The 18555-nt window shown below is 47.4% G+C and overlaps 1 protein-coding gene across 21 annotated transcripts in view; it reads right to left on the reverse strand.

Moving 5' to 3' along the window:
• The window catches only part of FBRSL1 (fibrosin like 1), a 530544-nt gene that overhangs the window by 93708 nt on the left and 418281 nt on the right, over window positions 1-18555 (reverse strand). For 15 of the 21 annotated variants that reach the window (XM_065692101.1, XM_065692092.1, XM_065692091.1 and 12 more), the window contains one exon: window positions 4688-4741. The exons of 5 other annotated variants lie outside the window; for them this stretch is intronic. In XM_065692101.1, coding sequence (XP_065548173.1) covers window positions 4688-4741 — 54 coding nt within the window. Of the gene's footprint in view, window positions 1-4687; window positions 4742-13227; window positions 13412-18555 lie in introns of those variants that run through there. One more of the 21 variants, XM_065692105.1, reaches the window with a different exon arrangement.

Consider the following 18555-nt stretch of genomic DNA (forward strand, 5'->3'; position numbering starts at 1 on the left):
AGGCAGCCAACATATTGTAAAATGAGAAGGTTGGGGTTTGGGGTTTTTGCTGCTTCTTTTTAGTTTTTCTTTCTTTTGGAAACAGGCACCCTCAATCAATGCAGCCCCAGTAAGAAATACAAACCCAAAGCTTTTTCAGGCAGAAACTGATCCCCCTCCCCCGTCTGCATTGTGGTTAGCAGAATGACGTTTAGGCCGTAACTGGAGTGCACAGGCATGACTGGAATACAAATAATAAATAATATCTTTTAAACTGTTCATACAGTGAAAAAAGCCTATTTCAAAACATAAAAACTGTTTGAAGCAGAAGTTTCATTTTTTTCTGCCTCCTAAAGGACTTCCAAGACAAATATCCAAAAGTAAAGGTTTGGAGGAAATCTGTTTTCAAGGGTAATTTCACTGAAATCAATAATAAATCTTGAAACATTTAATGGAAATAATGTCCTCAGTGACAGAGCTGTTTTGACCGCGCTTTTCAATCCAGCCATGCCACTCTGCCACTTTTATTTATCTGCCTCATAATTCATCTTTGCCATCCTGAAACTAACCCTGCTGGGGTTCAGAAGGGATCCAAAAACTGGAATATGTCAGAACTTCTCCCAAGAACATCTTCTAAAATGTGCCTCTGTATCTTGGCAGTCTCATTTACCATGCTGGTATTTAACAGGCAGGAAGAAGGCTGAACAGACCACTACAACGACCACAATTTTCTTGCTTTTGCCTTCCAGTGACGAACCAGTTTCCACCAACTGCTACAGTTACAGCAGCTACACAGGCTCACAAGCAGATTTCTAATTTCCTACAGTTTAGGCCCAAGCATGCGTTTCATCTGTTCTCCTTATCCTACCCAGCCATATTCACTGTCAAGAGAGTTCAGATGATTGATTACAGCCTGTCTGAATTCAAAGTAGTCAAATTAGGTATTAATGTTGTGCTTAATGTGCTCACACAAACAAGGTCACCGGTTGCATCAAGACTAATAGGAGATGACACACACTGGGACTGCATGGCCCAGGAGACTGGTAACAGGATGAAAAGTCTTCAGTTTATGGCCACTATTTCAAAATGAAGCCCTACAGACTGTAACAATTACTCAGCAACCTGCCCAAGATCCACTCAGCACAAGCCCAGGGTCCTCCATATACTCATGACAGAGGCACTGCTATCATCCTGACTGCAGCCAGATTTTGATCACTGTCAAGATTAACTACCCTCTGTCCTTGCTCCCAAGCATTGCTCCAAATCACATCTATCCTCCCTCTAGAGGTGAGCTAACAAAATCAATAAGCAGTACTGAATTTAGGACGTGGTGTAGAACACCAGGGAAGAAATATAGAGTCCTAGGAAGTCAACAGTGCTATCAGCAAGGTGAAACCATGCTCCTCTTGGGAAAACAGAAACTAATTCATCTGTGGAAAAGTAACACAGAACCATGATATTTAGCAAGAAAGAGAAAGATGGAAAAGGGAAAGGTGTTGGGTTCTTCCAGAAGGAACCTGCTTGGAAAGCTAGCAGCCAGTAGGGCAAAATACCCATTACATGCATGGGGACAGAGAAGACCACTGAAGTAAACCGCAATTTTCTATGGATAAGAGAAGGCGCTGCAAATGATAACATGAAACACTTGGAATCGGTTTCCAAGACCAGCTCTCTACACACTATTTCAAGGATGCGAGGTTGTGTCTCCTGGCTGCCACCAAAGCCCTAGCTGAGTGCTTTTCATTGCCTAACCTTTAAAACAGAATTGTTTTAACAGTGAGTTCCTATTGAGAAGCTCTAGCAACAACTGTGTCTGGTTGTAATTTTATACCTGTTTTCCATGGCAGAACCCCCTGGCTCTCAGGAAGCCATGGGGTATTAACTGTATCCCAAAGAAACAGGCGGATCCAGGACACGTCTTCCGCTGCAGTGGATGGCCAACTGCTCAGAACTGCTGCCTTCTTCACTTCCAAATCCCAACCCTCAGAAAGTCTGCTTTTAAGGTATGAATTTAATAATGAGTATTGGAGATAAAAGGTTGAAACATCAAGCTCTAGCCTGAGAAGATGTGAATCTTCAAGGATTCAGATGCCATCTGTCCTGGGCACACTCTCCTGCACCCTGCCTTTGAGCACTATAATGAGAAACCTACATGACCTGCTCGTGTTGTTGCACAACATGGCACAAGACTTTGTCTTCCTTGAGCCAAAAGGTAAAAAAAGATTCAGGGCTCTAAAATGCAAAGAATTAAGGCTTAACATCAGCCAAGACGGTGACTGGATCTCAGAGGCCTGTTTCCCTCAGAATTTCTCCTTGCTGCCGTGACGTGTTCACACTGAAAATTTTCCCTTAAGCAACTGCCTGCCTAAAATACAGCACACCCTTACCATAAAGCCCTTTGTTAAAACATCTTTGCCATAAAGCTGCAAAACCTTGGCTCCTAAGTACATTAAATCCTTATAAACCTGCCTTCATTTTAACCACACAGTATTTCAAGACACAAAGCGCTTCTTCCGAGAGATAGCACTTTAACGAGGAAAGGGGTAAAATATATAAACCAAACCTCATTATAGCATAATTTCTAGGAGACAAGCACGCTGTTACAAAAAGAAGCCATGGCAATTGCATTTCACATAGCTTGAAGATTTAATACTTTTAAAGAGCCACTGCTACTTCCAGCCATTGGTGGTGTTTTGTTTTGAACATAACCGAAAGAAACCAGAAAAATGGGTCTGCTGGCAGCTGTGTATTTTATATTCCGTAAATTGTTGCAAATGGTGGATTCAGCTCTGCTGCACACTCACAAAATGTAAGGTGGATTGGACAGTAAGAGACTGACTACAAGTTGCTGCGTATACTTTCACCTTTAAACCTCTGTGTTCTTAAAGGTTGTTGCTTTAACACGTAGCATGGACATGGTAAATTACCCAAACCAGATCCAATTCAGACTGGATTGAAAGCACTTACAGTGATACAGCTTGTTCACATGTTAACAATGAAGTAGAAGAAACCCATCAACAAAACACACTACAGGATATATCTGGGGTACTGACAGATAAATGAAAGTGATGGATATAATGCCCTTTAATACCACCTGCCAGATAAACCAGGGTAACTGGCACATCCAAGGGACTCAATTGGTTTCAAAAAGTGAGAATGCTCGGTGTTTTTCAACCTGAAACTCAGTTGCTTTCTACAAAATGTCAAATGCAACGCACACACACCCCCCCAACAACCAGAAAAACCTCCCTGGAAAAAAAACTGTTCTCCCCAAGAACAAGCTATCTATCAAAGAAGGATCTTGAATTACATTGCTCTAGAAGACTTTTAAACTTAATCTAATAATAAAAGCCATTATTGATTACAGTTCTTCCACATTAGTCTTCCAGTTGTAACTCCTGAAATAAAAGCTTAGCAATGATTAGGTATTTACCACAATCAGCAGAGGGAAATAGTGAAAAAAGATGAGCAGAAAGGTCACCAGAGAGACAATGAACCTTTGGGGGGGGGGGGGGGGGGGGTTTGAGAGGAGAAAAACAAAACCAAACACAAGAAACAACCACCCCCCTCCCAAGCAGCCCTCCCCAAACCCCAACGACAGCAGGGGGATGCACTTCACGGCAGCTTTGACTTGAAGCACATATAACACTGATTGATGGATACTGAAAGCGAAAACACCAGTGGAAAATTAAACCCAACCAAGCACCAAAACTGGGACAGGATTTTTTTTGTGTTTCTTGGTACTACTTCACTAAATTGTGCAAGAAGAGTCAAAATTTCAGCAAATGATCCTTTTAACTACTGTTACAGATCTGGGTCAACAGCAGGGTAAAACCTGACATGTAACTGATGCCTATAACCTGGTCAGGGTAAGTATTTCCTCTTCTCTCTCTGCTGTAGCTTATAGTGAATGAAATTCTGGACTGAAGGGTGCTTGTTCTCCCTGATTACCAGAAGGTTCAACACTCACTTCACAGCTACAGCGATGGAGTAGCACTTCTGATTGCAGTACTGAGAGAGGACATCTGAAGAGAACATAATACACCAACCCTTTCTCTAAATACAGGATCAATAACCTTGCCTTTGGGTCCTGTTTCAGAGATACTTCTACAATTTTCATTTCTACTGACTCTTCTACTTTCCATGCTTACAGTGAAAGGATAACAGGTCCCTCCTTCACCATCATCACTCCCTTGTAAGTCACAAGGGACTTTTCCAGCTCTTACCAACTTTGCCACAGAAGACAGCAGACCGGACAAGTCTGGGCCAGCACGTCAGCACAGCACACAAATCTTTGCAGCATGTCTGGCATTAAGGTAACCCAGCCTAGCACGTGCCTTCCCTGAACTCAACTTTAATATGTTTTTCTGCTTGGCTGTGCAACTAAAGCTCAAGGAAGAAGATAGCTGCAAGCAAGAGCACATGCTACTTTTGTTTTACAACCTTCCCACTTCCTCCTTAATAACAGAGGGTTTGGGGTGCTAAAAATGAGAAGCCTTATCACAAACATGTAATGAGACCCTGAGCTAACAGGTTAGCTGACATGGAGCTGTTAACAGTGAATTGGCTTGGAGACAGTGGAGGGGAAAAAAAAGAAAGTAAAAAGGGGAGACAAAGCGAGAGACACAGAGACAGCAACCAATTCAGCTGCAAGAAATAAAGCTAAATCAGTCCCAAGTGCCCATGTTGGAGAGACTTGATCTCATACCTTGCTTGTTATCAAGGCACTCCTGATACGAGTCAGCTCCAGTTCCGTTGCGGTCTACAGACAAAACAAAAAGTTTCATTCATATCAAACATAAGTATTAGAAACTTCTCAAACGGCAGCCTTGCTGGAGCAACATGTTACGTGCAAACAGTGCTAGTTCTTTAGGAGGCCGTGCTGGTTTGCTGACATAAACTGTGAGTTGTTACCAACAAGCTGCAATGACCTGACACCAGCCCGCTTGGAGGAAAGTTTTATGTCCCGGGCAGTGGGTGCAGCTAGCCTGACCATCTGTCTCCACAAAGCAAGTACCTTAAGCACATGGAAGATGAAATACTTGGAGTTAAATCCATCATTACCCTGTCTACTGTAGGCTCTAGGAAACCAACAGTTTAAACCAGCAGAACCCAAACTATTGTCTAGAATAAACTTCCCTGTGGCTCATGGTGCTGAGCTCCCTTTTGGTTTTTGGTTGCTACATCATATTAAAGGTAACTGAAAACACAAGAACATGGTTTCCAAACACTACTCTTCCATAGAAGCAACGCTTACTGTAGTTACAACTAGGGTTATTTGATCCAGCAGGAGAGGAGTTGGTCTGTGCCACGAGAACAGGGAGAAGCTGAGACTCCTGTACTTGTCGGTGCTCCACACAAGGAAGAAACCAGACAGCTCCCAAACACATATGTAGTCACACACGTGGTTTTCACAGCCAGCATGGATATCACCTACCAAACCCCTTAATCTGCATTAAGGGTTCAACTAGATCTCATTGGCTGTATGTAAAAGTGGTTTAAACTGCAGGTTAGCAGAATCAGGTGACAACATGCTTGGTCCTCAAAAGCAAACCAAAAAATGTTCCAGCATGGCTTCTCCTGCTTCCCAATTCAGTTCAACCACAAAAAAAGTCTGGATGGTCCTTGCGAAAAATATTAAAGCCTTGGGTGGGATGGTTTAGTGTGAGGTGTCCCTGCCCACGGCAGGGGGGTTGGAACTGGATGATCTTGAGGTCCTTTCCGACCATAACTATTCTATGATTCTATGATTCTATTAAATACATCCGTAAGCTCTGGATAAGCTAATGCTTTTTCAGCAGCTTACATACTTTGTTGAACATGAGGAATAAAGCCACTGAGCCTATGAGATAGGTGTTGGCACACACTGAGGGTCCTCAAAAAGTGAATGTCCTGTACATCACAGGCACAAGAAAGCACACAGTGCTAACTCAGTCCTGTTGTTTAACTACCAAGCCATTTGATCAGCTCACCCATGGCACATACTCCTACCATACCAGCTCCAGTGGCACTGCAGACAGCCCCTCTGCCAAAATAGCCTTACCCATGTGGGTATCACAACTAACGAAAAAGCCACCACTGTGGAACTGGGAGTTAGCAGCACCCCATGAGGCTGAATGGGCGGACAAGCTGTCCAGGAATAGTATTTCAGTCTCACCATCAAGAGAACCAGCACAACAGCAATATGTTAATTTCTTTCTAAAGATGCTCTTCAGGGCCGAAAGATTAGACATGCCATTCACAACAGGAAAAACAATGCTACTGAGAACCCTCCTTCCCAGGCACCTGCAAACAGCTGTATTTCTGCACCTCCAGAAAGTGACTGGCCCCTGAACATGATGGGGTCTGGCACTTCTTACGTGTGGCAAACGCATTCCCACACAAACTGCCCTTCCATTTTTCCTCAACCAACAGCAGTGATGGCTCCTTGAAAGTACGAAGAGATCCAGATCAGAGTTAAAAAGGCTTCACATTCAGCAATACTATTTAGTGAACAAAGCAGCAAAAATTAAAGTTGCCCCAGTGTTTGTGTTGTGTAAATCCCAGATAATAGATCTTCTCCCTAATCCTAATGAGGCCTTCCTATTAAAATCTTTATTAGCTTTCAGCTCTGCAGATTGCCCAAAGGCTCATCAGTTTCCCTATCTCTCAGTACCAAGATCTGCTTTAACTTTTACAAATAGCTCTGAGATATTTCTCAGCTTATCAGCATTGCCAAGCAGTCTGTCTTATCATTACTATTGCAGATAAAATAAATGAGCTCACGATGATATGAATAATGGCATTTTCTGTAGGCTGGTTTCCTATTACGTTTTCAACAGATTGTAGATTTCAACTTAGGCACAAAAGCAAGAACTACAAGAGAAGTAGAGGGGGAAGGGTGGGGGCTTTCTTCCCTGTCTTAGGGCACAAGCTATGGTTTTAGGCTCACCTGATGCAAGCTAGTAATTAGTTTTGAAAGGGAGCAGAAGCACCTCAGCTTTGCCCTCTCTGAAGACCAAAAGCACAGCTACTTGTGGGATGCTTTTTCAGCTGCATTTGCTGGAGAGAAGCGAGGGCTAAACTGCGCTCTGCCTAATGAAGCCATCTTCATTAGTTTGCTCCCTTCCCTTGCAGAGTAGGAACACCAGTCAGGTTGGGAATGGAAAGCATGAAAAGCAACAGAACTGCACTGGAATTAAAAGGCGAGGCTACAAAGGTCTCTGACGCCTGCTCGGGGCTGATTAGCACGAGGCGCGGACCACTGCGGCACAGAGCAGATTCCACAGCACAGGCTGCGGGAAGAGGCACAGCATCCGCGGGAGACGGGGAAGGGGGAGGATGAACACGTCTCTCCCCTCGCTGACAGCGAGCAGGGAGGTCATGTTCTGGCAACCATTTTCTGGCTGGTCCCTGCAGCAATCACTACAGGGTTAACAGCTTCTCCACTCCCCAAATTCCTCGCCCTGTCACTGTATCAAGGTTATCTATTATTGGCAGTGACAGGTGAAAATTAATCTCCTAATTATTTCTTGCTGTGTAATCTGCACTGAAGTAGTAACGTAAAAGGATTACAGTACACCCTCTACGGAAGGCTTTGCTAGAGAGCCAATCATCCAGGGAGACAGGAGGTATGTGGTAAGGAGATATTTATGACAGATTTCCAACCATTCTGAAGGCAGACTATAACTTTATAACCTACAGTTCTGGAGTAAGGACCTACTTGCAGGTATCTAAATGGCCAAAAGGCTTTCTATTGTTGATCAGTCCATGGGAAAAAAATCCCTAAAATGTATACCCATTATGTCCCCGATTCCTCTTTGGTACAGCAGTTACTGCAGAAACGGCATCCACATACAGATGTTTTTTACCCCTGACAACAACATTATTGCAAACAACGTACCCAGCTTGCTTTGACTCAGTATTAAAAAGCCTGTAGCTATCATCCATGGCAACATTTTTTCCACAAAAAGCCAGGCTGACTGCTTTCAAAATTAAAAGTATTTCTAAAAAAACTCATTTTGTAAGCAAGCTACAAATATCTTTGGTAACAGCACAAACAGCCACCTTGAAATGCTGCCCTCATGTAAACTCTAGCACTTCTCCTACCACCCACCAGAAAGCAAGGTTTATTTTTATAGTATTAAAGAATACAGTTTTTTTAATCATTCACCCCTTCAATGCAGCCATATAAGGTACAGATGGATGTTCTGAAGAGCCTATTTTTCTACACCCATGTCAACAGCACCATCCTAGTTTAAGTTTAGAAGAACCAGCAATCACAGGTTGCCATTCCTACAGTTTGAAATGTCATTAGCTACCTCGAGAGATGCTCTCATGCTAAATCCCGCCTGTGAGGTGGTTAATGCAGGGATCACTCTTTGTAAAGCTCTGGCAGGGTAAGGGGCTGGGGCAGCAGGGAAGACGACCACCCTGGTGTCACCATCCACAGTCAAGCCTGTCCACCAGTACCAGTCACAGTGTCCAGTTCCCTTGATGGCAACCATTTCTACACGGCACAGAAACATCACTGATTCCACCCTCAGTGCTTAAATCTAGCACCATTTTTCACCTTTTTGGAAAGCCAAGCCCTACCACAAAGTTTGGAAGCCACAGAGTAGGCAGCAGCGAGTGGCCACCACTCTGGTTTGCATTTCCAGCTGAGTCACTGTTAGGTGAACCAGAACAGATAACTGACACAAAGCAAAACCACCAAGACCACCCCAAAACGGGGCCCAGGCACCCCTCCGGGCTGCAATGTGCGCCCGCAGCCACGAGGTGGCACACGGAATACTATGAAATATTATCAATGAAACACTGACATCAAGGCCAGGACTTGAGAACAGCCACTGCACCTCCAACTTCCTCTCGAAGAGACAGCAGTGCAGACCTGCCTGCCCCTCCAGAGCCTCCCTCCGAGGTCCCTGCACCACCTCGGCTGCTTGAACCTGCCCCAGGGCCATGTTCAGAGAAACCCGTGCATCCCTAACTCAGGGGGCAAAAGCTGGACAAGAATTACCCGAGTCACCAGCACTCGGGTTTTAAACGAGCAGCTCCTATTAGGCAAATTCCGCAGCAGTGACAGAGGTGTTAAGGCTGTTCACCTTTTCCTCTGTTGGTTTTAACACCTCTGTGCCTGAGCAGCTCCATGCTCACCACGGCTCTGAGTGTGAAACACAGTGAACGGCAGGTGTGTGGGGATGAATTATTTTCCTGTTTAAAGCAACTGCTACTAAAGAAGTTAAGGCTGTATTTAAGTCATTTTAAAGTGCTTTCTTCTCCTTTCTCCAGTCAGCTCCTAGGCAATCCTTTGGATATTACAAGGACTCTGAAAACACACATCCAACTACCAAGTTTTATTGAATCCACAGTATCACATATATGCATTTCTACGTATTTTATTTGCATCAGCATGAGGATAAGGCTGTGTTTACACCATTAAGACTAGAGATTTTCTTGTCCTTAGGACCTATTTTCAATACAGAAACAGAAATAATTTAACACAGCCTAGAACAGAACATAAGCCCTTAATGGTTTACCCTTGGTGTTAAATAAGGGAATTATTCACGAGCATCTCTCATTTTGCAGATGTTTTAATCTTATGGTTACCTAATCTCTTACATAGTAGTTATGAGAACAAAAGAAATGTGTGTAAAGGCAAAGCACCCACCTACTAACATATCAGTACTACTTTTAACAAGCCTATTTTTCAGTAATATGTTTCCCTTATGGAAATCTGAAGAACAAATTCCTATCCATAGGCATTTTCCCCAAATGCTCCATCACCAACCTCATTACGCGATACGGAAATTCTCCCAGGGGGTATTATGTAATGGCAATCCCTCCTTCCCCTCCCTAAGGAGTGTATTTCTCATTACATCTCCTGGTAATTGATCAGTGTAGGAAATAATTTCTGGTAAAACCGTATGTTTCTTCACCTAGTGCAGAACTTCCGTCTTATTCAGAAGAATAAAAGGCTGCAAGAAACCCTAAAAATCTCCATTTCTGATGCAGAATGCCAATCTTTGCTCAAACATGCTATTAAGAGCGGAGCAACGTATTCTTATACCTGCCTGACTTCAGATCTTGCAAATTCATCAAGTCATTAAAATTAACCAGGTTACATTTCCTATTCCAATGATACAAATAATTTGACTTGCCTACATCTTCCATAATGGCCTTCAAAAGACTGCTTCATATTCAAACGTATCCAGACAGCACAATCCCTAGCTATTATGGGTCACTTGTCACAAGGATGTTGGGAGCCAAGGAAAAATGAAGAAATAAAAGATTTAAGGCAGAAAATGACACACACATCTGTGCTTTCCCAAAGCAGTGCAGCACGGGGGCTCACTGAAGAATGCAGCCCTCTTCATTGCCACTTTTGTCAACGTCTCACCACTAAACATCTTAACAGCTCTTAGTTTGAAAAGCAACAACAGCAAACACCGGTATCTGCACCCCTTACCAAAAGTTAACACTTTAAATTGCATCATTCTTGCAAAATAAATACCAACTACTGCTAAATATCTGCAGTTTATCAGCGGAATTTGAAGCACACTCCAAACCCTTCTTCAACTTAAAAAGGCAAGAGCTACTTGTGACACCACTATTCAATTCAGCCAGCCCAGGCCACAAGGTCCAACATGACTGCGTGTCCTGACAGAGTAATACTAGGATGTATTTTGCTCTTACATTTATTTATGAGAACAGAGTGCCACTCTCCGATAAACAAGGCTTTAGGTTTCACTCAGAATAACCCACCTTCCAATTTAAAATCGCTCTGTAACAGCAAAACCTCAATATCCAGCTACATAAAACGCTGCCTGCTTGTTTTATACCATTAATCTCCTCTGGAAAAAAAGGATTCAGCAGCCCGAGCTAGTGCCTTTTGGCTTTAGCACAGGGCAGTTTGAGGGAACCGTGTTCAGCAAAGAAGAAAATTCTTGAAGAGCTTTACAAGTCTGCCACTTATAGGAAGTTAATGCTGTGTGTATAAATCAAGCAGCTCGCCCTTGTAAGTCTGTATGTGGGGAAAATCGGATTTATACATAAACATAAACCTCTGATCAGGGATGACCAGAGATTTAGCTCTCTAGAAAGAAGAACGGGGAGACTGTTTTCCTGTAATACCTCAGCAGCCTTTCCCAGCTGAGCGAGGCTTTCTGTCAAGAATCGATAACGAAGTAAATAATTCCAGTTTCGGCGGCGCAGGGGAGAGCGGTTAAGGACGATCTCCAAGACCCAAAGCAATCATTCAGAACAGTAACTTACGTAACAAGAAATTATCTTTGTTACAGAATTAGGTTAAAAGGACCTCAGATACTGTAACGTTACAAAAAAATCAGGACATGCCTTGAGAAGATTAGCTCGTGAGCAGCCTCCCCAGATAAATGCGCAACTTCAAGAAGATTTTACAAGCCTAAAAACCGGTTTAAATTCCAGAGAGACATACAAGCCTTTGCCATTTAAAAAGGTCCCCTCTTGCCTTCCCTCTGCCTTCGCCTTACTCCTGAGCTCTTCTTCCAAACCATCTTTAGCTAACCAGTGATCTGGAAATCTGCCTTCACCTCCCCCCCCCACTCCTTTCCCCTTTCAAATTTGTCACTTTAAACACACAAGGTTTAGTTTCTTAATTGGATTAATTTTTTCTCTGGAGCTGGGCAGAGAGGCACAGCAGCAGATCCTCCAGCACCGTCTGCCTGGCTGGGAGGAGGACGGGGCAGCTCTCAGGCCAAAAGACACAAGGAGAAAATAACGCACGAAAACCATGTTAAGAGTTGTTATTTCTTTGTGCGCAGACGGCGCTCGGGCCGTCTCCGAAGGGGTTAAATCGCCGGCTACAGATCTGGGAGTTTGCCACCGGTTTTGATCGCCAGCAACGCCGGATCTAACGCTGTCCTCGCCCGGCAGCCCCGGTACAGCTCCGCCTGCTCAGCGAGCACCCCAAGGAGCCGAACCGCCGCGCTCTGCCGAAGAGGAGCACTAACGGGCGGCGGTCACCGGCGGGGGGGAGAAACCGGGTCCGCACGGCTCGGGGGCACCTGGGTACCGGAGAGGGGGTGGGTGTTTCGCCTTGGCCCCGCTCTCGGTCCCCTGACGGAGGCAGGGATTCAATCGCTATTACTTTCGTGTGTGTATCCCCTCCTGGAAGTGGGGGCGGGAAGCGGGATGCGGTCGCACTGGAGGAATGTGCGAAATGGAGTGAAAAAAAAAAGCAGCTTGGGAGCGCAGCGCATCCCGGCAGCTCCCCGCTGCTGCTGCTCTGTTTTATTATGTTATTTAATTCAAACACACCCAGTCTCCCCCCAGAACAATCCTTCTCCATAATTCCGTACGCAGAGCTCCTCGGTTCGCCTTCGGCAACGAGTAACGACCGGTTTCTGCCTCTCCGCGCTTCGCCCCGCCGCACCCCAACATCCGCCCCCCGGCAGAAAGGGACATGAACCGACCCCGAAAGCAGCCGGGGCTGGCCAGGGGAGGGGGGTACCGAGCAAACGGCGCGGCCGGAAAAACCAAACCACCTCGTCGGCTGCACCGAAAAGGGCACAAGAAAAAGAAACAGACAAAAAGCCCCGCACGCACCCAGCGATCGCACGGGCGGAAAGCGCGGCGATCTCCTTCTCCCGTCTGGCCGCGAACCCGCTCAGCTCCCCGGCTCCCACAGCCCGGCAGTAAAGCGCTACCCGGCAGGGTACGGAGGAAACAGCGCGGGGATCCCACCCGCCCCGCCGGTACTCACCCCGCGGCGCGCAGACCATGGCGAGTCCCGCCGGCGAGCCGGACCCCCGCGGGACGATCCACGGGCTGAGACCGGGCGGCCCCCGCGAGGAGCGGAGCCGCTCGGGGCCCCCCCGCAGCGGCACAACGCGGCGCCCGGCCCGGAGGTGCCCTGGGGCTCCCGCCGGCCTCCGCCGCAGTCCTCCGCCGCTCTCTGCTGCTCCCTCGCTCCTCCGCGGCGTGCAGGCAGCGCGTCTCTTCACCTTTCTTTATCCCTTTCTTTTCTTCCCCCCTGTTCTTTTCTTCCCCCCCGGCCGGCCGAACCCGGGGCTCGAAGTTCGCGCCAGGCGGGCCGCGTACCCGCCGCCCGGTCAGCCCCGGAGGAGCCGCGCAGACGGCGCTACGGGTCCATCACCCGCGGGGCAGCGGCGGGGCCGAAAACAAGCGGGGGGGGAAGGACCACGGACACACCAAAAAAAAAAAAAAAAAAGAGGGAAAAATAAAAAAGAAGAAAAAAGAATAAAAAAAGAAACCAGCAAAAGAAGCGACCCAGGCGGCTCCGGCCGGCATCCGACGAGGGAGAGGGGGAAAGCTCAGCCCCGCAGGCAGCCCCAGCCCGGCCCCATGCAGGCGCTTCCCCCGGCGGCGGGTGTCTCGCTCTCGCTGCGGCTCACGCCTCGGTAACCATTATTCCCACACATGGACGAGGAACACCCGCTCCGCTCCGCCGCGGCGGTGGCGCTCCTCGGGCGCTCCGCGGCGCGACTGCTCCGCGCCCAGCGCCGCCCGCCCCGCGCCCGCCCGCCGCCAGGCCAGACCAATCCACCCGCGAGACGCCGATCCCGCCGCGCGCGCGCCCGCCCCGCCCCGCCGCGGGGCACGCGCGGGACCCGCCGTCGAGGCGGCGGGCATGGGTCGCGCGCGCACCCGCATGAGGGCGCGCGGGCGGCCCCGGAGCTGGGGGGGGGGGGGGGAGGGAGGGAGGTAGAAAGCGCGCGTGTGCGCGTGTGTACGTGTGTGCACGTGTGTGCACGAACACGTGTACGAGTGTGCGCACACCGTGTGTGCAATGCGTGTGTGTGCATGGTCTACGGCTCTGTGCGCGCTGTGCACGAGCTGTGTCCGTGTGCACGGTCAGCATGTGCCTGGCTCACGCATGCAGTTTACATGTGTGTATGTGCGTGCACGTGGTGTGGGCACGCATGGCACCTGTATCAACGTGTGAGGCCCGGGTGTTATGCACAGTTTGTGTTCACAGTGTGTGTGCATCACTGGTGTGTGTGTGCACGCAGCCGCTACCTGTGCGCTCATGGTGATGGTGTGAGCACGGTGTGTGTGCTGTGCGTGTGTGCACAGAGCGTGTGCACACGGGGTGTGTGTGTGTGCACAGTCTGTAGCTCTATGCAGTGGGTGCACATGGCCCCCACAAGTGCACAGAGTGCATGTTTGTCCTCTCTGAACACACAGACATGTGTGAGCACACTGCCCGACCCACCCAGTCCTTCTGGCGGGCTGAGGTTGGGCACCTTTGCCTTCTATGCTGGTTGCAGCCTCCAGTGTCCCTGACAGGCATTTGGACCTCTGGGGGTTTGGATCCGGGTGGAAGGATAGAAGAAAACCAAAGGAAATGTTTAATCGTGATTAACCTTCACATTGCAAAGCAGTTGTACATTTCATACAATCACCACTGTCGTGATTCATAGGTGCTTTAAAGGGTTGATCAATGGCCACATAGCTCCCTGCAGTGACCCCGTACTCACTAGCAGCCGGCACAGCCCCAGCGCTGCGGCTGCTCAGGGGTTGGGATCAGAACTGCCCGAGCACAGCCTTGAGGAGCTGTATGAAAACCTTTGGGGAGAACGGCGGTAAACATCTGTATACTATTAAACCCATTAGATGTGTTCATTATTTTATATTGATTGGTATATCACTACACAAAGTTAATATATTATGATTATTAGTATATTGTTAAATCATTAAATACGACAGCAGATGCAATAAATAATTTCCAGGGGATCTCTGCTGACATTTAGAAATTGATGGCTATGTTTTTCCTCTTGCATCCAGGCTGCCTGCAGGACTGCAGCGACGCATTGCCTGCTCTGATCTCCTTCCCCTGCTCTCCTCTGCAAGTAAAGGCAGATGGAGGAGCCTGCTCTGCCATGCCCAAGTTTGCATTTTAAAAGATGAAGCTGAATTATTACAAGCCCCAAAGAAACCTGTTGGACGAGGATATTCAAACCACTTGCACGGAAAGGGGAGCCACAAGAAGGATCTGCACTGGAGGCCGTATCTCGGCGTTGCTCAGGGAGAAGAACACCCTCCTGCAACACCGACAGGGTTTTCATGTGAAAACACAAGGACAGAGCTTGCCCTTCCACCAGCAGCACTGCCACCTGCATCTTGCAGGTACCTGTCCTGTGAGCTCTCCTGACCATGAAGCACGGGAGCAAAAGCATCCCCAAAGCCTCAGCTCAGACTCCAGGTCACTGGGGCTCATGGATTTATGGCACAGCTCCTCATGAAACAGCAGATGTTGGAGAGCGCGCACATCTGTATCTCTACAGCAGGGGAGCTGGATGCCAATCAGGGTTAATTCGGGATAAATTTACAAGAGCGCACAGCATGACCCAAGGTACCTCTTTATTGGCCTACTACAGGCCTGCTAAATACATTGGCCGACTACTACACATTAAAGCCACATGAGCTTCTATGTTCAAAATGAATTTTACAGGAAGACACAGGGATAGAAAAAGGAGGAGAGCCTGTGTCACAAATGACATCCAGATGTGAAAACACTGTAAATACAAACATCAAAAGGCTCACCCCTCCAGATTCTGCAAAGACAACACTGGAGAAAGGACTTGCTGCATTTAAACAAATATGCTCGGCAAGGAAGCCAAGGAGCCTGCTGGCCCCAGTGCTCAGCAAACCCCCACGATCCAACTGGGGAATTAATCATTCATCAAGGCAAACACACAGTAGATATTATGCCATCCTCTAGACAGTCCAACCTTGGTTCAGGGGCAGTGAAACGAGATGGATGGGGAGGTGTTTTCCTAAGAAGACCAGGAGTTTAAAACTAATAACTCAAATCTGAAACCTGTGCACCACAAAGCATGTGAGTATTTAGATAAAGTCTCCAGAGCTATGACATACTTCTCACTAGAACTGCTATCATCCAGGGATGGCTCTTAACCCTTGCCAGCTGCACGGAATTACTAAATAAATAAGTGCCTCTTAAAGCCTTGCTATTTGCTGCAGTGAAAATATGACTGGAGCGATATCCTAGAAAATATGGGGTATCTGGTGAACTACTCGGTAGCTTTGTCTCAAAATGTGGCAAACGGCCATTGCCCTGGGAGAGCTCTTGAAGAGCTCAAAATCACCACTCACATTGACCTACAAGAGGAGGATAAACCAGCAATTAGTCACCGTGAGTGATCCTGGACCAAGGACTCCACCCATCCCATCCATCACCTGTCACACTGTCCCTTTGCCTTCTTACCTACCTCCAACTGCAGTGACCACCACAGGGGACAAAGCTGGCTTGAAGCGGGGCAGAGGAAACCTAAAGGAGCAGAAACTGCCTAACACCCTTCCAGGAAAGCAGGGAATAGAGGAGTGAGTGGAGCAGGAAGGGTGCAATCTCGGATGCTTATTTAGTGTTCTCAGTTCAGCCCTCAAATGTGCAAACCAAAATGTCAATGTTGGGCGTTCCTTGCTTGAACTCTCCCCTCGGAGCAGTGTGGCCAGGCATGGGCTGGGGCACTGTGAAGGCAAAGCTTAGGTGAGGTGTATTCTTCTTTTCTCATCTTTTCAAGATGCTATCTGACCACCAACACCTTACACACAGTGTGAGAAGGCCACACAAGGGACTCTATACCAAGCTTGAACTAATCTCTTGAAGATGCTGGGATACCAGGGTGTGGGGACAGTGTGAGCACTCGCAGAGAGACGAGACAAGGTAGGCTGCTATCTCTTACTCAGATCTGACTCAAGGCAGCAGGATCACAGCCAGCCACTTCTATCAGCATTGTCTACCCCAAGGGGAGAGCCCTCCCTCCAGGCAAGCCTCCATTTGACCTGACTGGTGCTTGGAAGAGAGCACAGAGAACTCTCCTCACACTCAAAGCCAGACCATGCTACTTGTTTTGGAGCTAAAAGCTTCAAGCAGTTTGAGACTGGCAGCACTAACAACAGGAGAAGAAAGCACTTAACCATAGTGCTGCATAAAGATGTTATGAGGAAATCAGGATTTTACAGTAGGGAGAGTAGAAAAACACTCAGGAAGAGCTTGGACAAACTCAGGGCTAGATTCAATAAGAGATGCCAGCCGCTGCCTGCACTGCATGCCCCCACCTGGACTTCTGCTGTGAGGCAGCCAGAGAGAAGTTTTACTGAATCTTGTACTGAGTCTGTCTCTAGGCTGGTAGCTGCGCCTGGTACCCTCACCAGGGCCTAAAAATAGAAATGGAGTGACACAGGAATTTGCTGGGACACTGTTAAGATATGCTCTGATTTGCTTAAAGAGAAGGTGCTGTGAGCCAGCGTGGCATTCTAGCCTGCCGGACACCGGGAGCCCCAGGCCTGAATGCGGACAGCGAGGCTGAGCTCTCCATCCCCGAGTGCTGGTGGTGCACGGCTCTTCTCCCATCCTAATAACACTGCAGAACTATTTAGCCATTGGAGTATCACATTACATGCAAAATCTATAGCTGCTCAAGAGCTTAATTTCGACATACGATTTTCACTTGCTGAACAGAAAAGGGAGGGGAAGCCTGAAACTGTCTAAACAAAAGAATGTTTTTTTCCACTGCACTTTCAAATGTTCATGAACCGAGCAGAATACAGTTAGAGACGGCCCTTTGCCTCAGGGCATCCAAGGCTATGGCTCCAATTAAAGAGAACAAGGATACAGGAGGTGGTACCTCCAGTCTGATTGCTCTCGCCTGGGGCAGCTAAGCCTCATGAATAAACACTGTTGACTCTAACTCTCAACAAAACAATTACACATTTGTTTTTAGAATACATTTTCTTAGCCTTTCCACTTGCAATTTTTGCTACTATAAACTAGCCAGGACAAGAATAAATACCTTTGTGATTCTCTAAACATCCTTGTAATTGCACTACTTCACTCATGAATGTGTATTTCAACAGAAGAAAAGATCCCAAGCGATATGAAGAAATGTTTCTTTGAAGTAACCTTTCAGAATTAGACGCAAAATGTTTACAGCTAATTATTATTACAAGAACGCCTGTACACGCTGCCAGCTACAGGAGTGAAAACCTCACGCACAAATCCAGTCAGACACAAGGAGATGGCAAGACTTATCGTCAGGACTCCTGCCAAATGTGGTCACCAGTGTGGGGCAGTCCCCAGGGCTCCCCAGCTCCCCATGTACCCCTCAGCCCTGTGGGACCTCCTTCCTGGCCACCTCCCATGCAGCCAGCCTGCAAACAGGGCCCCAAAGGGATGCTGCTGAGCAGGGAGGGGGTGCTCCCACACCTCCAAAGTGACGGCTCAACTGTCTCCTGGATGCAAATGAAAGGAGTGGCAGGACTTCTATTGTTGGGGAAAGTCTAAACAGAATAGGCAGCAGATACAGTGAAGTGAAAGTGGGTGCGTAACTTCCACCCACCCCAAGTACCCAGCTATTCCGACAGCCAGGACAAAACCCGGATTTATGAAGAAGATAGCCCCAGCTGGCCCTTACAGGTTCTTACAGCCAGGTTCTCAAAAAGAGAGGTAAAGCAGAACTCTCTTTTCCTTTTGAGGACAGCCTAGGAAGGAGAAGGAGGATTTACTCAACTTTCTAAGGATTTTTCCCAGGAAAACAAGCTATTTCTGCAAAACTGAGCAGCCAACCACCAACC

This window comes from Lathamus discolor, chromosome 12, assembly GCF_037157495.1.
Source record: "Lathamus discolor isolate bLatDis1 chromosome 12, bLatDis1.hap1, whole genome shotgun sequence".
NCBI lineage: Eukaryota > Metazoa > Chordata > Aves > Psittaciformes > Psittacidae > Lathamus > Lathamus discolor.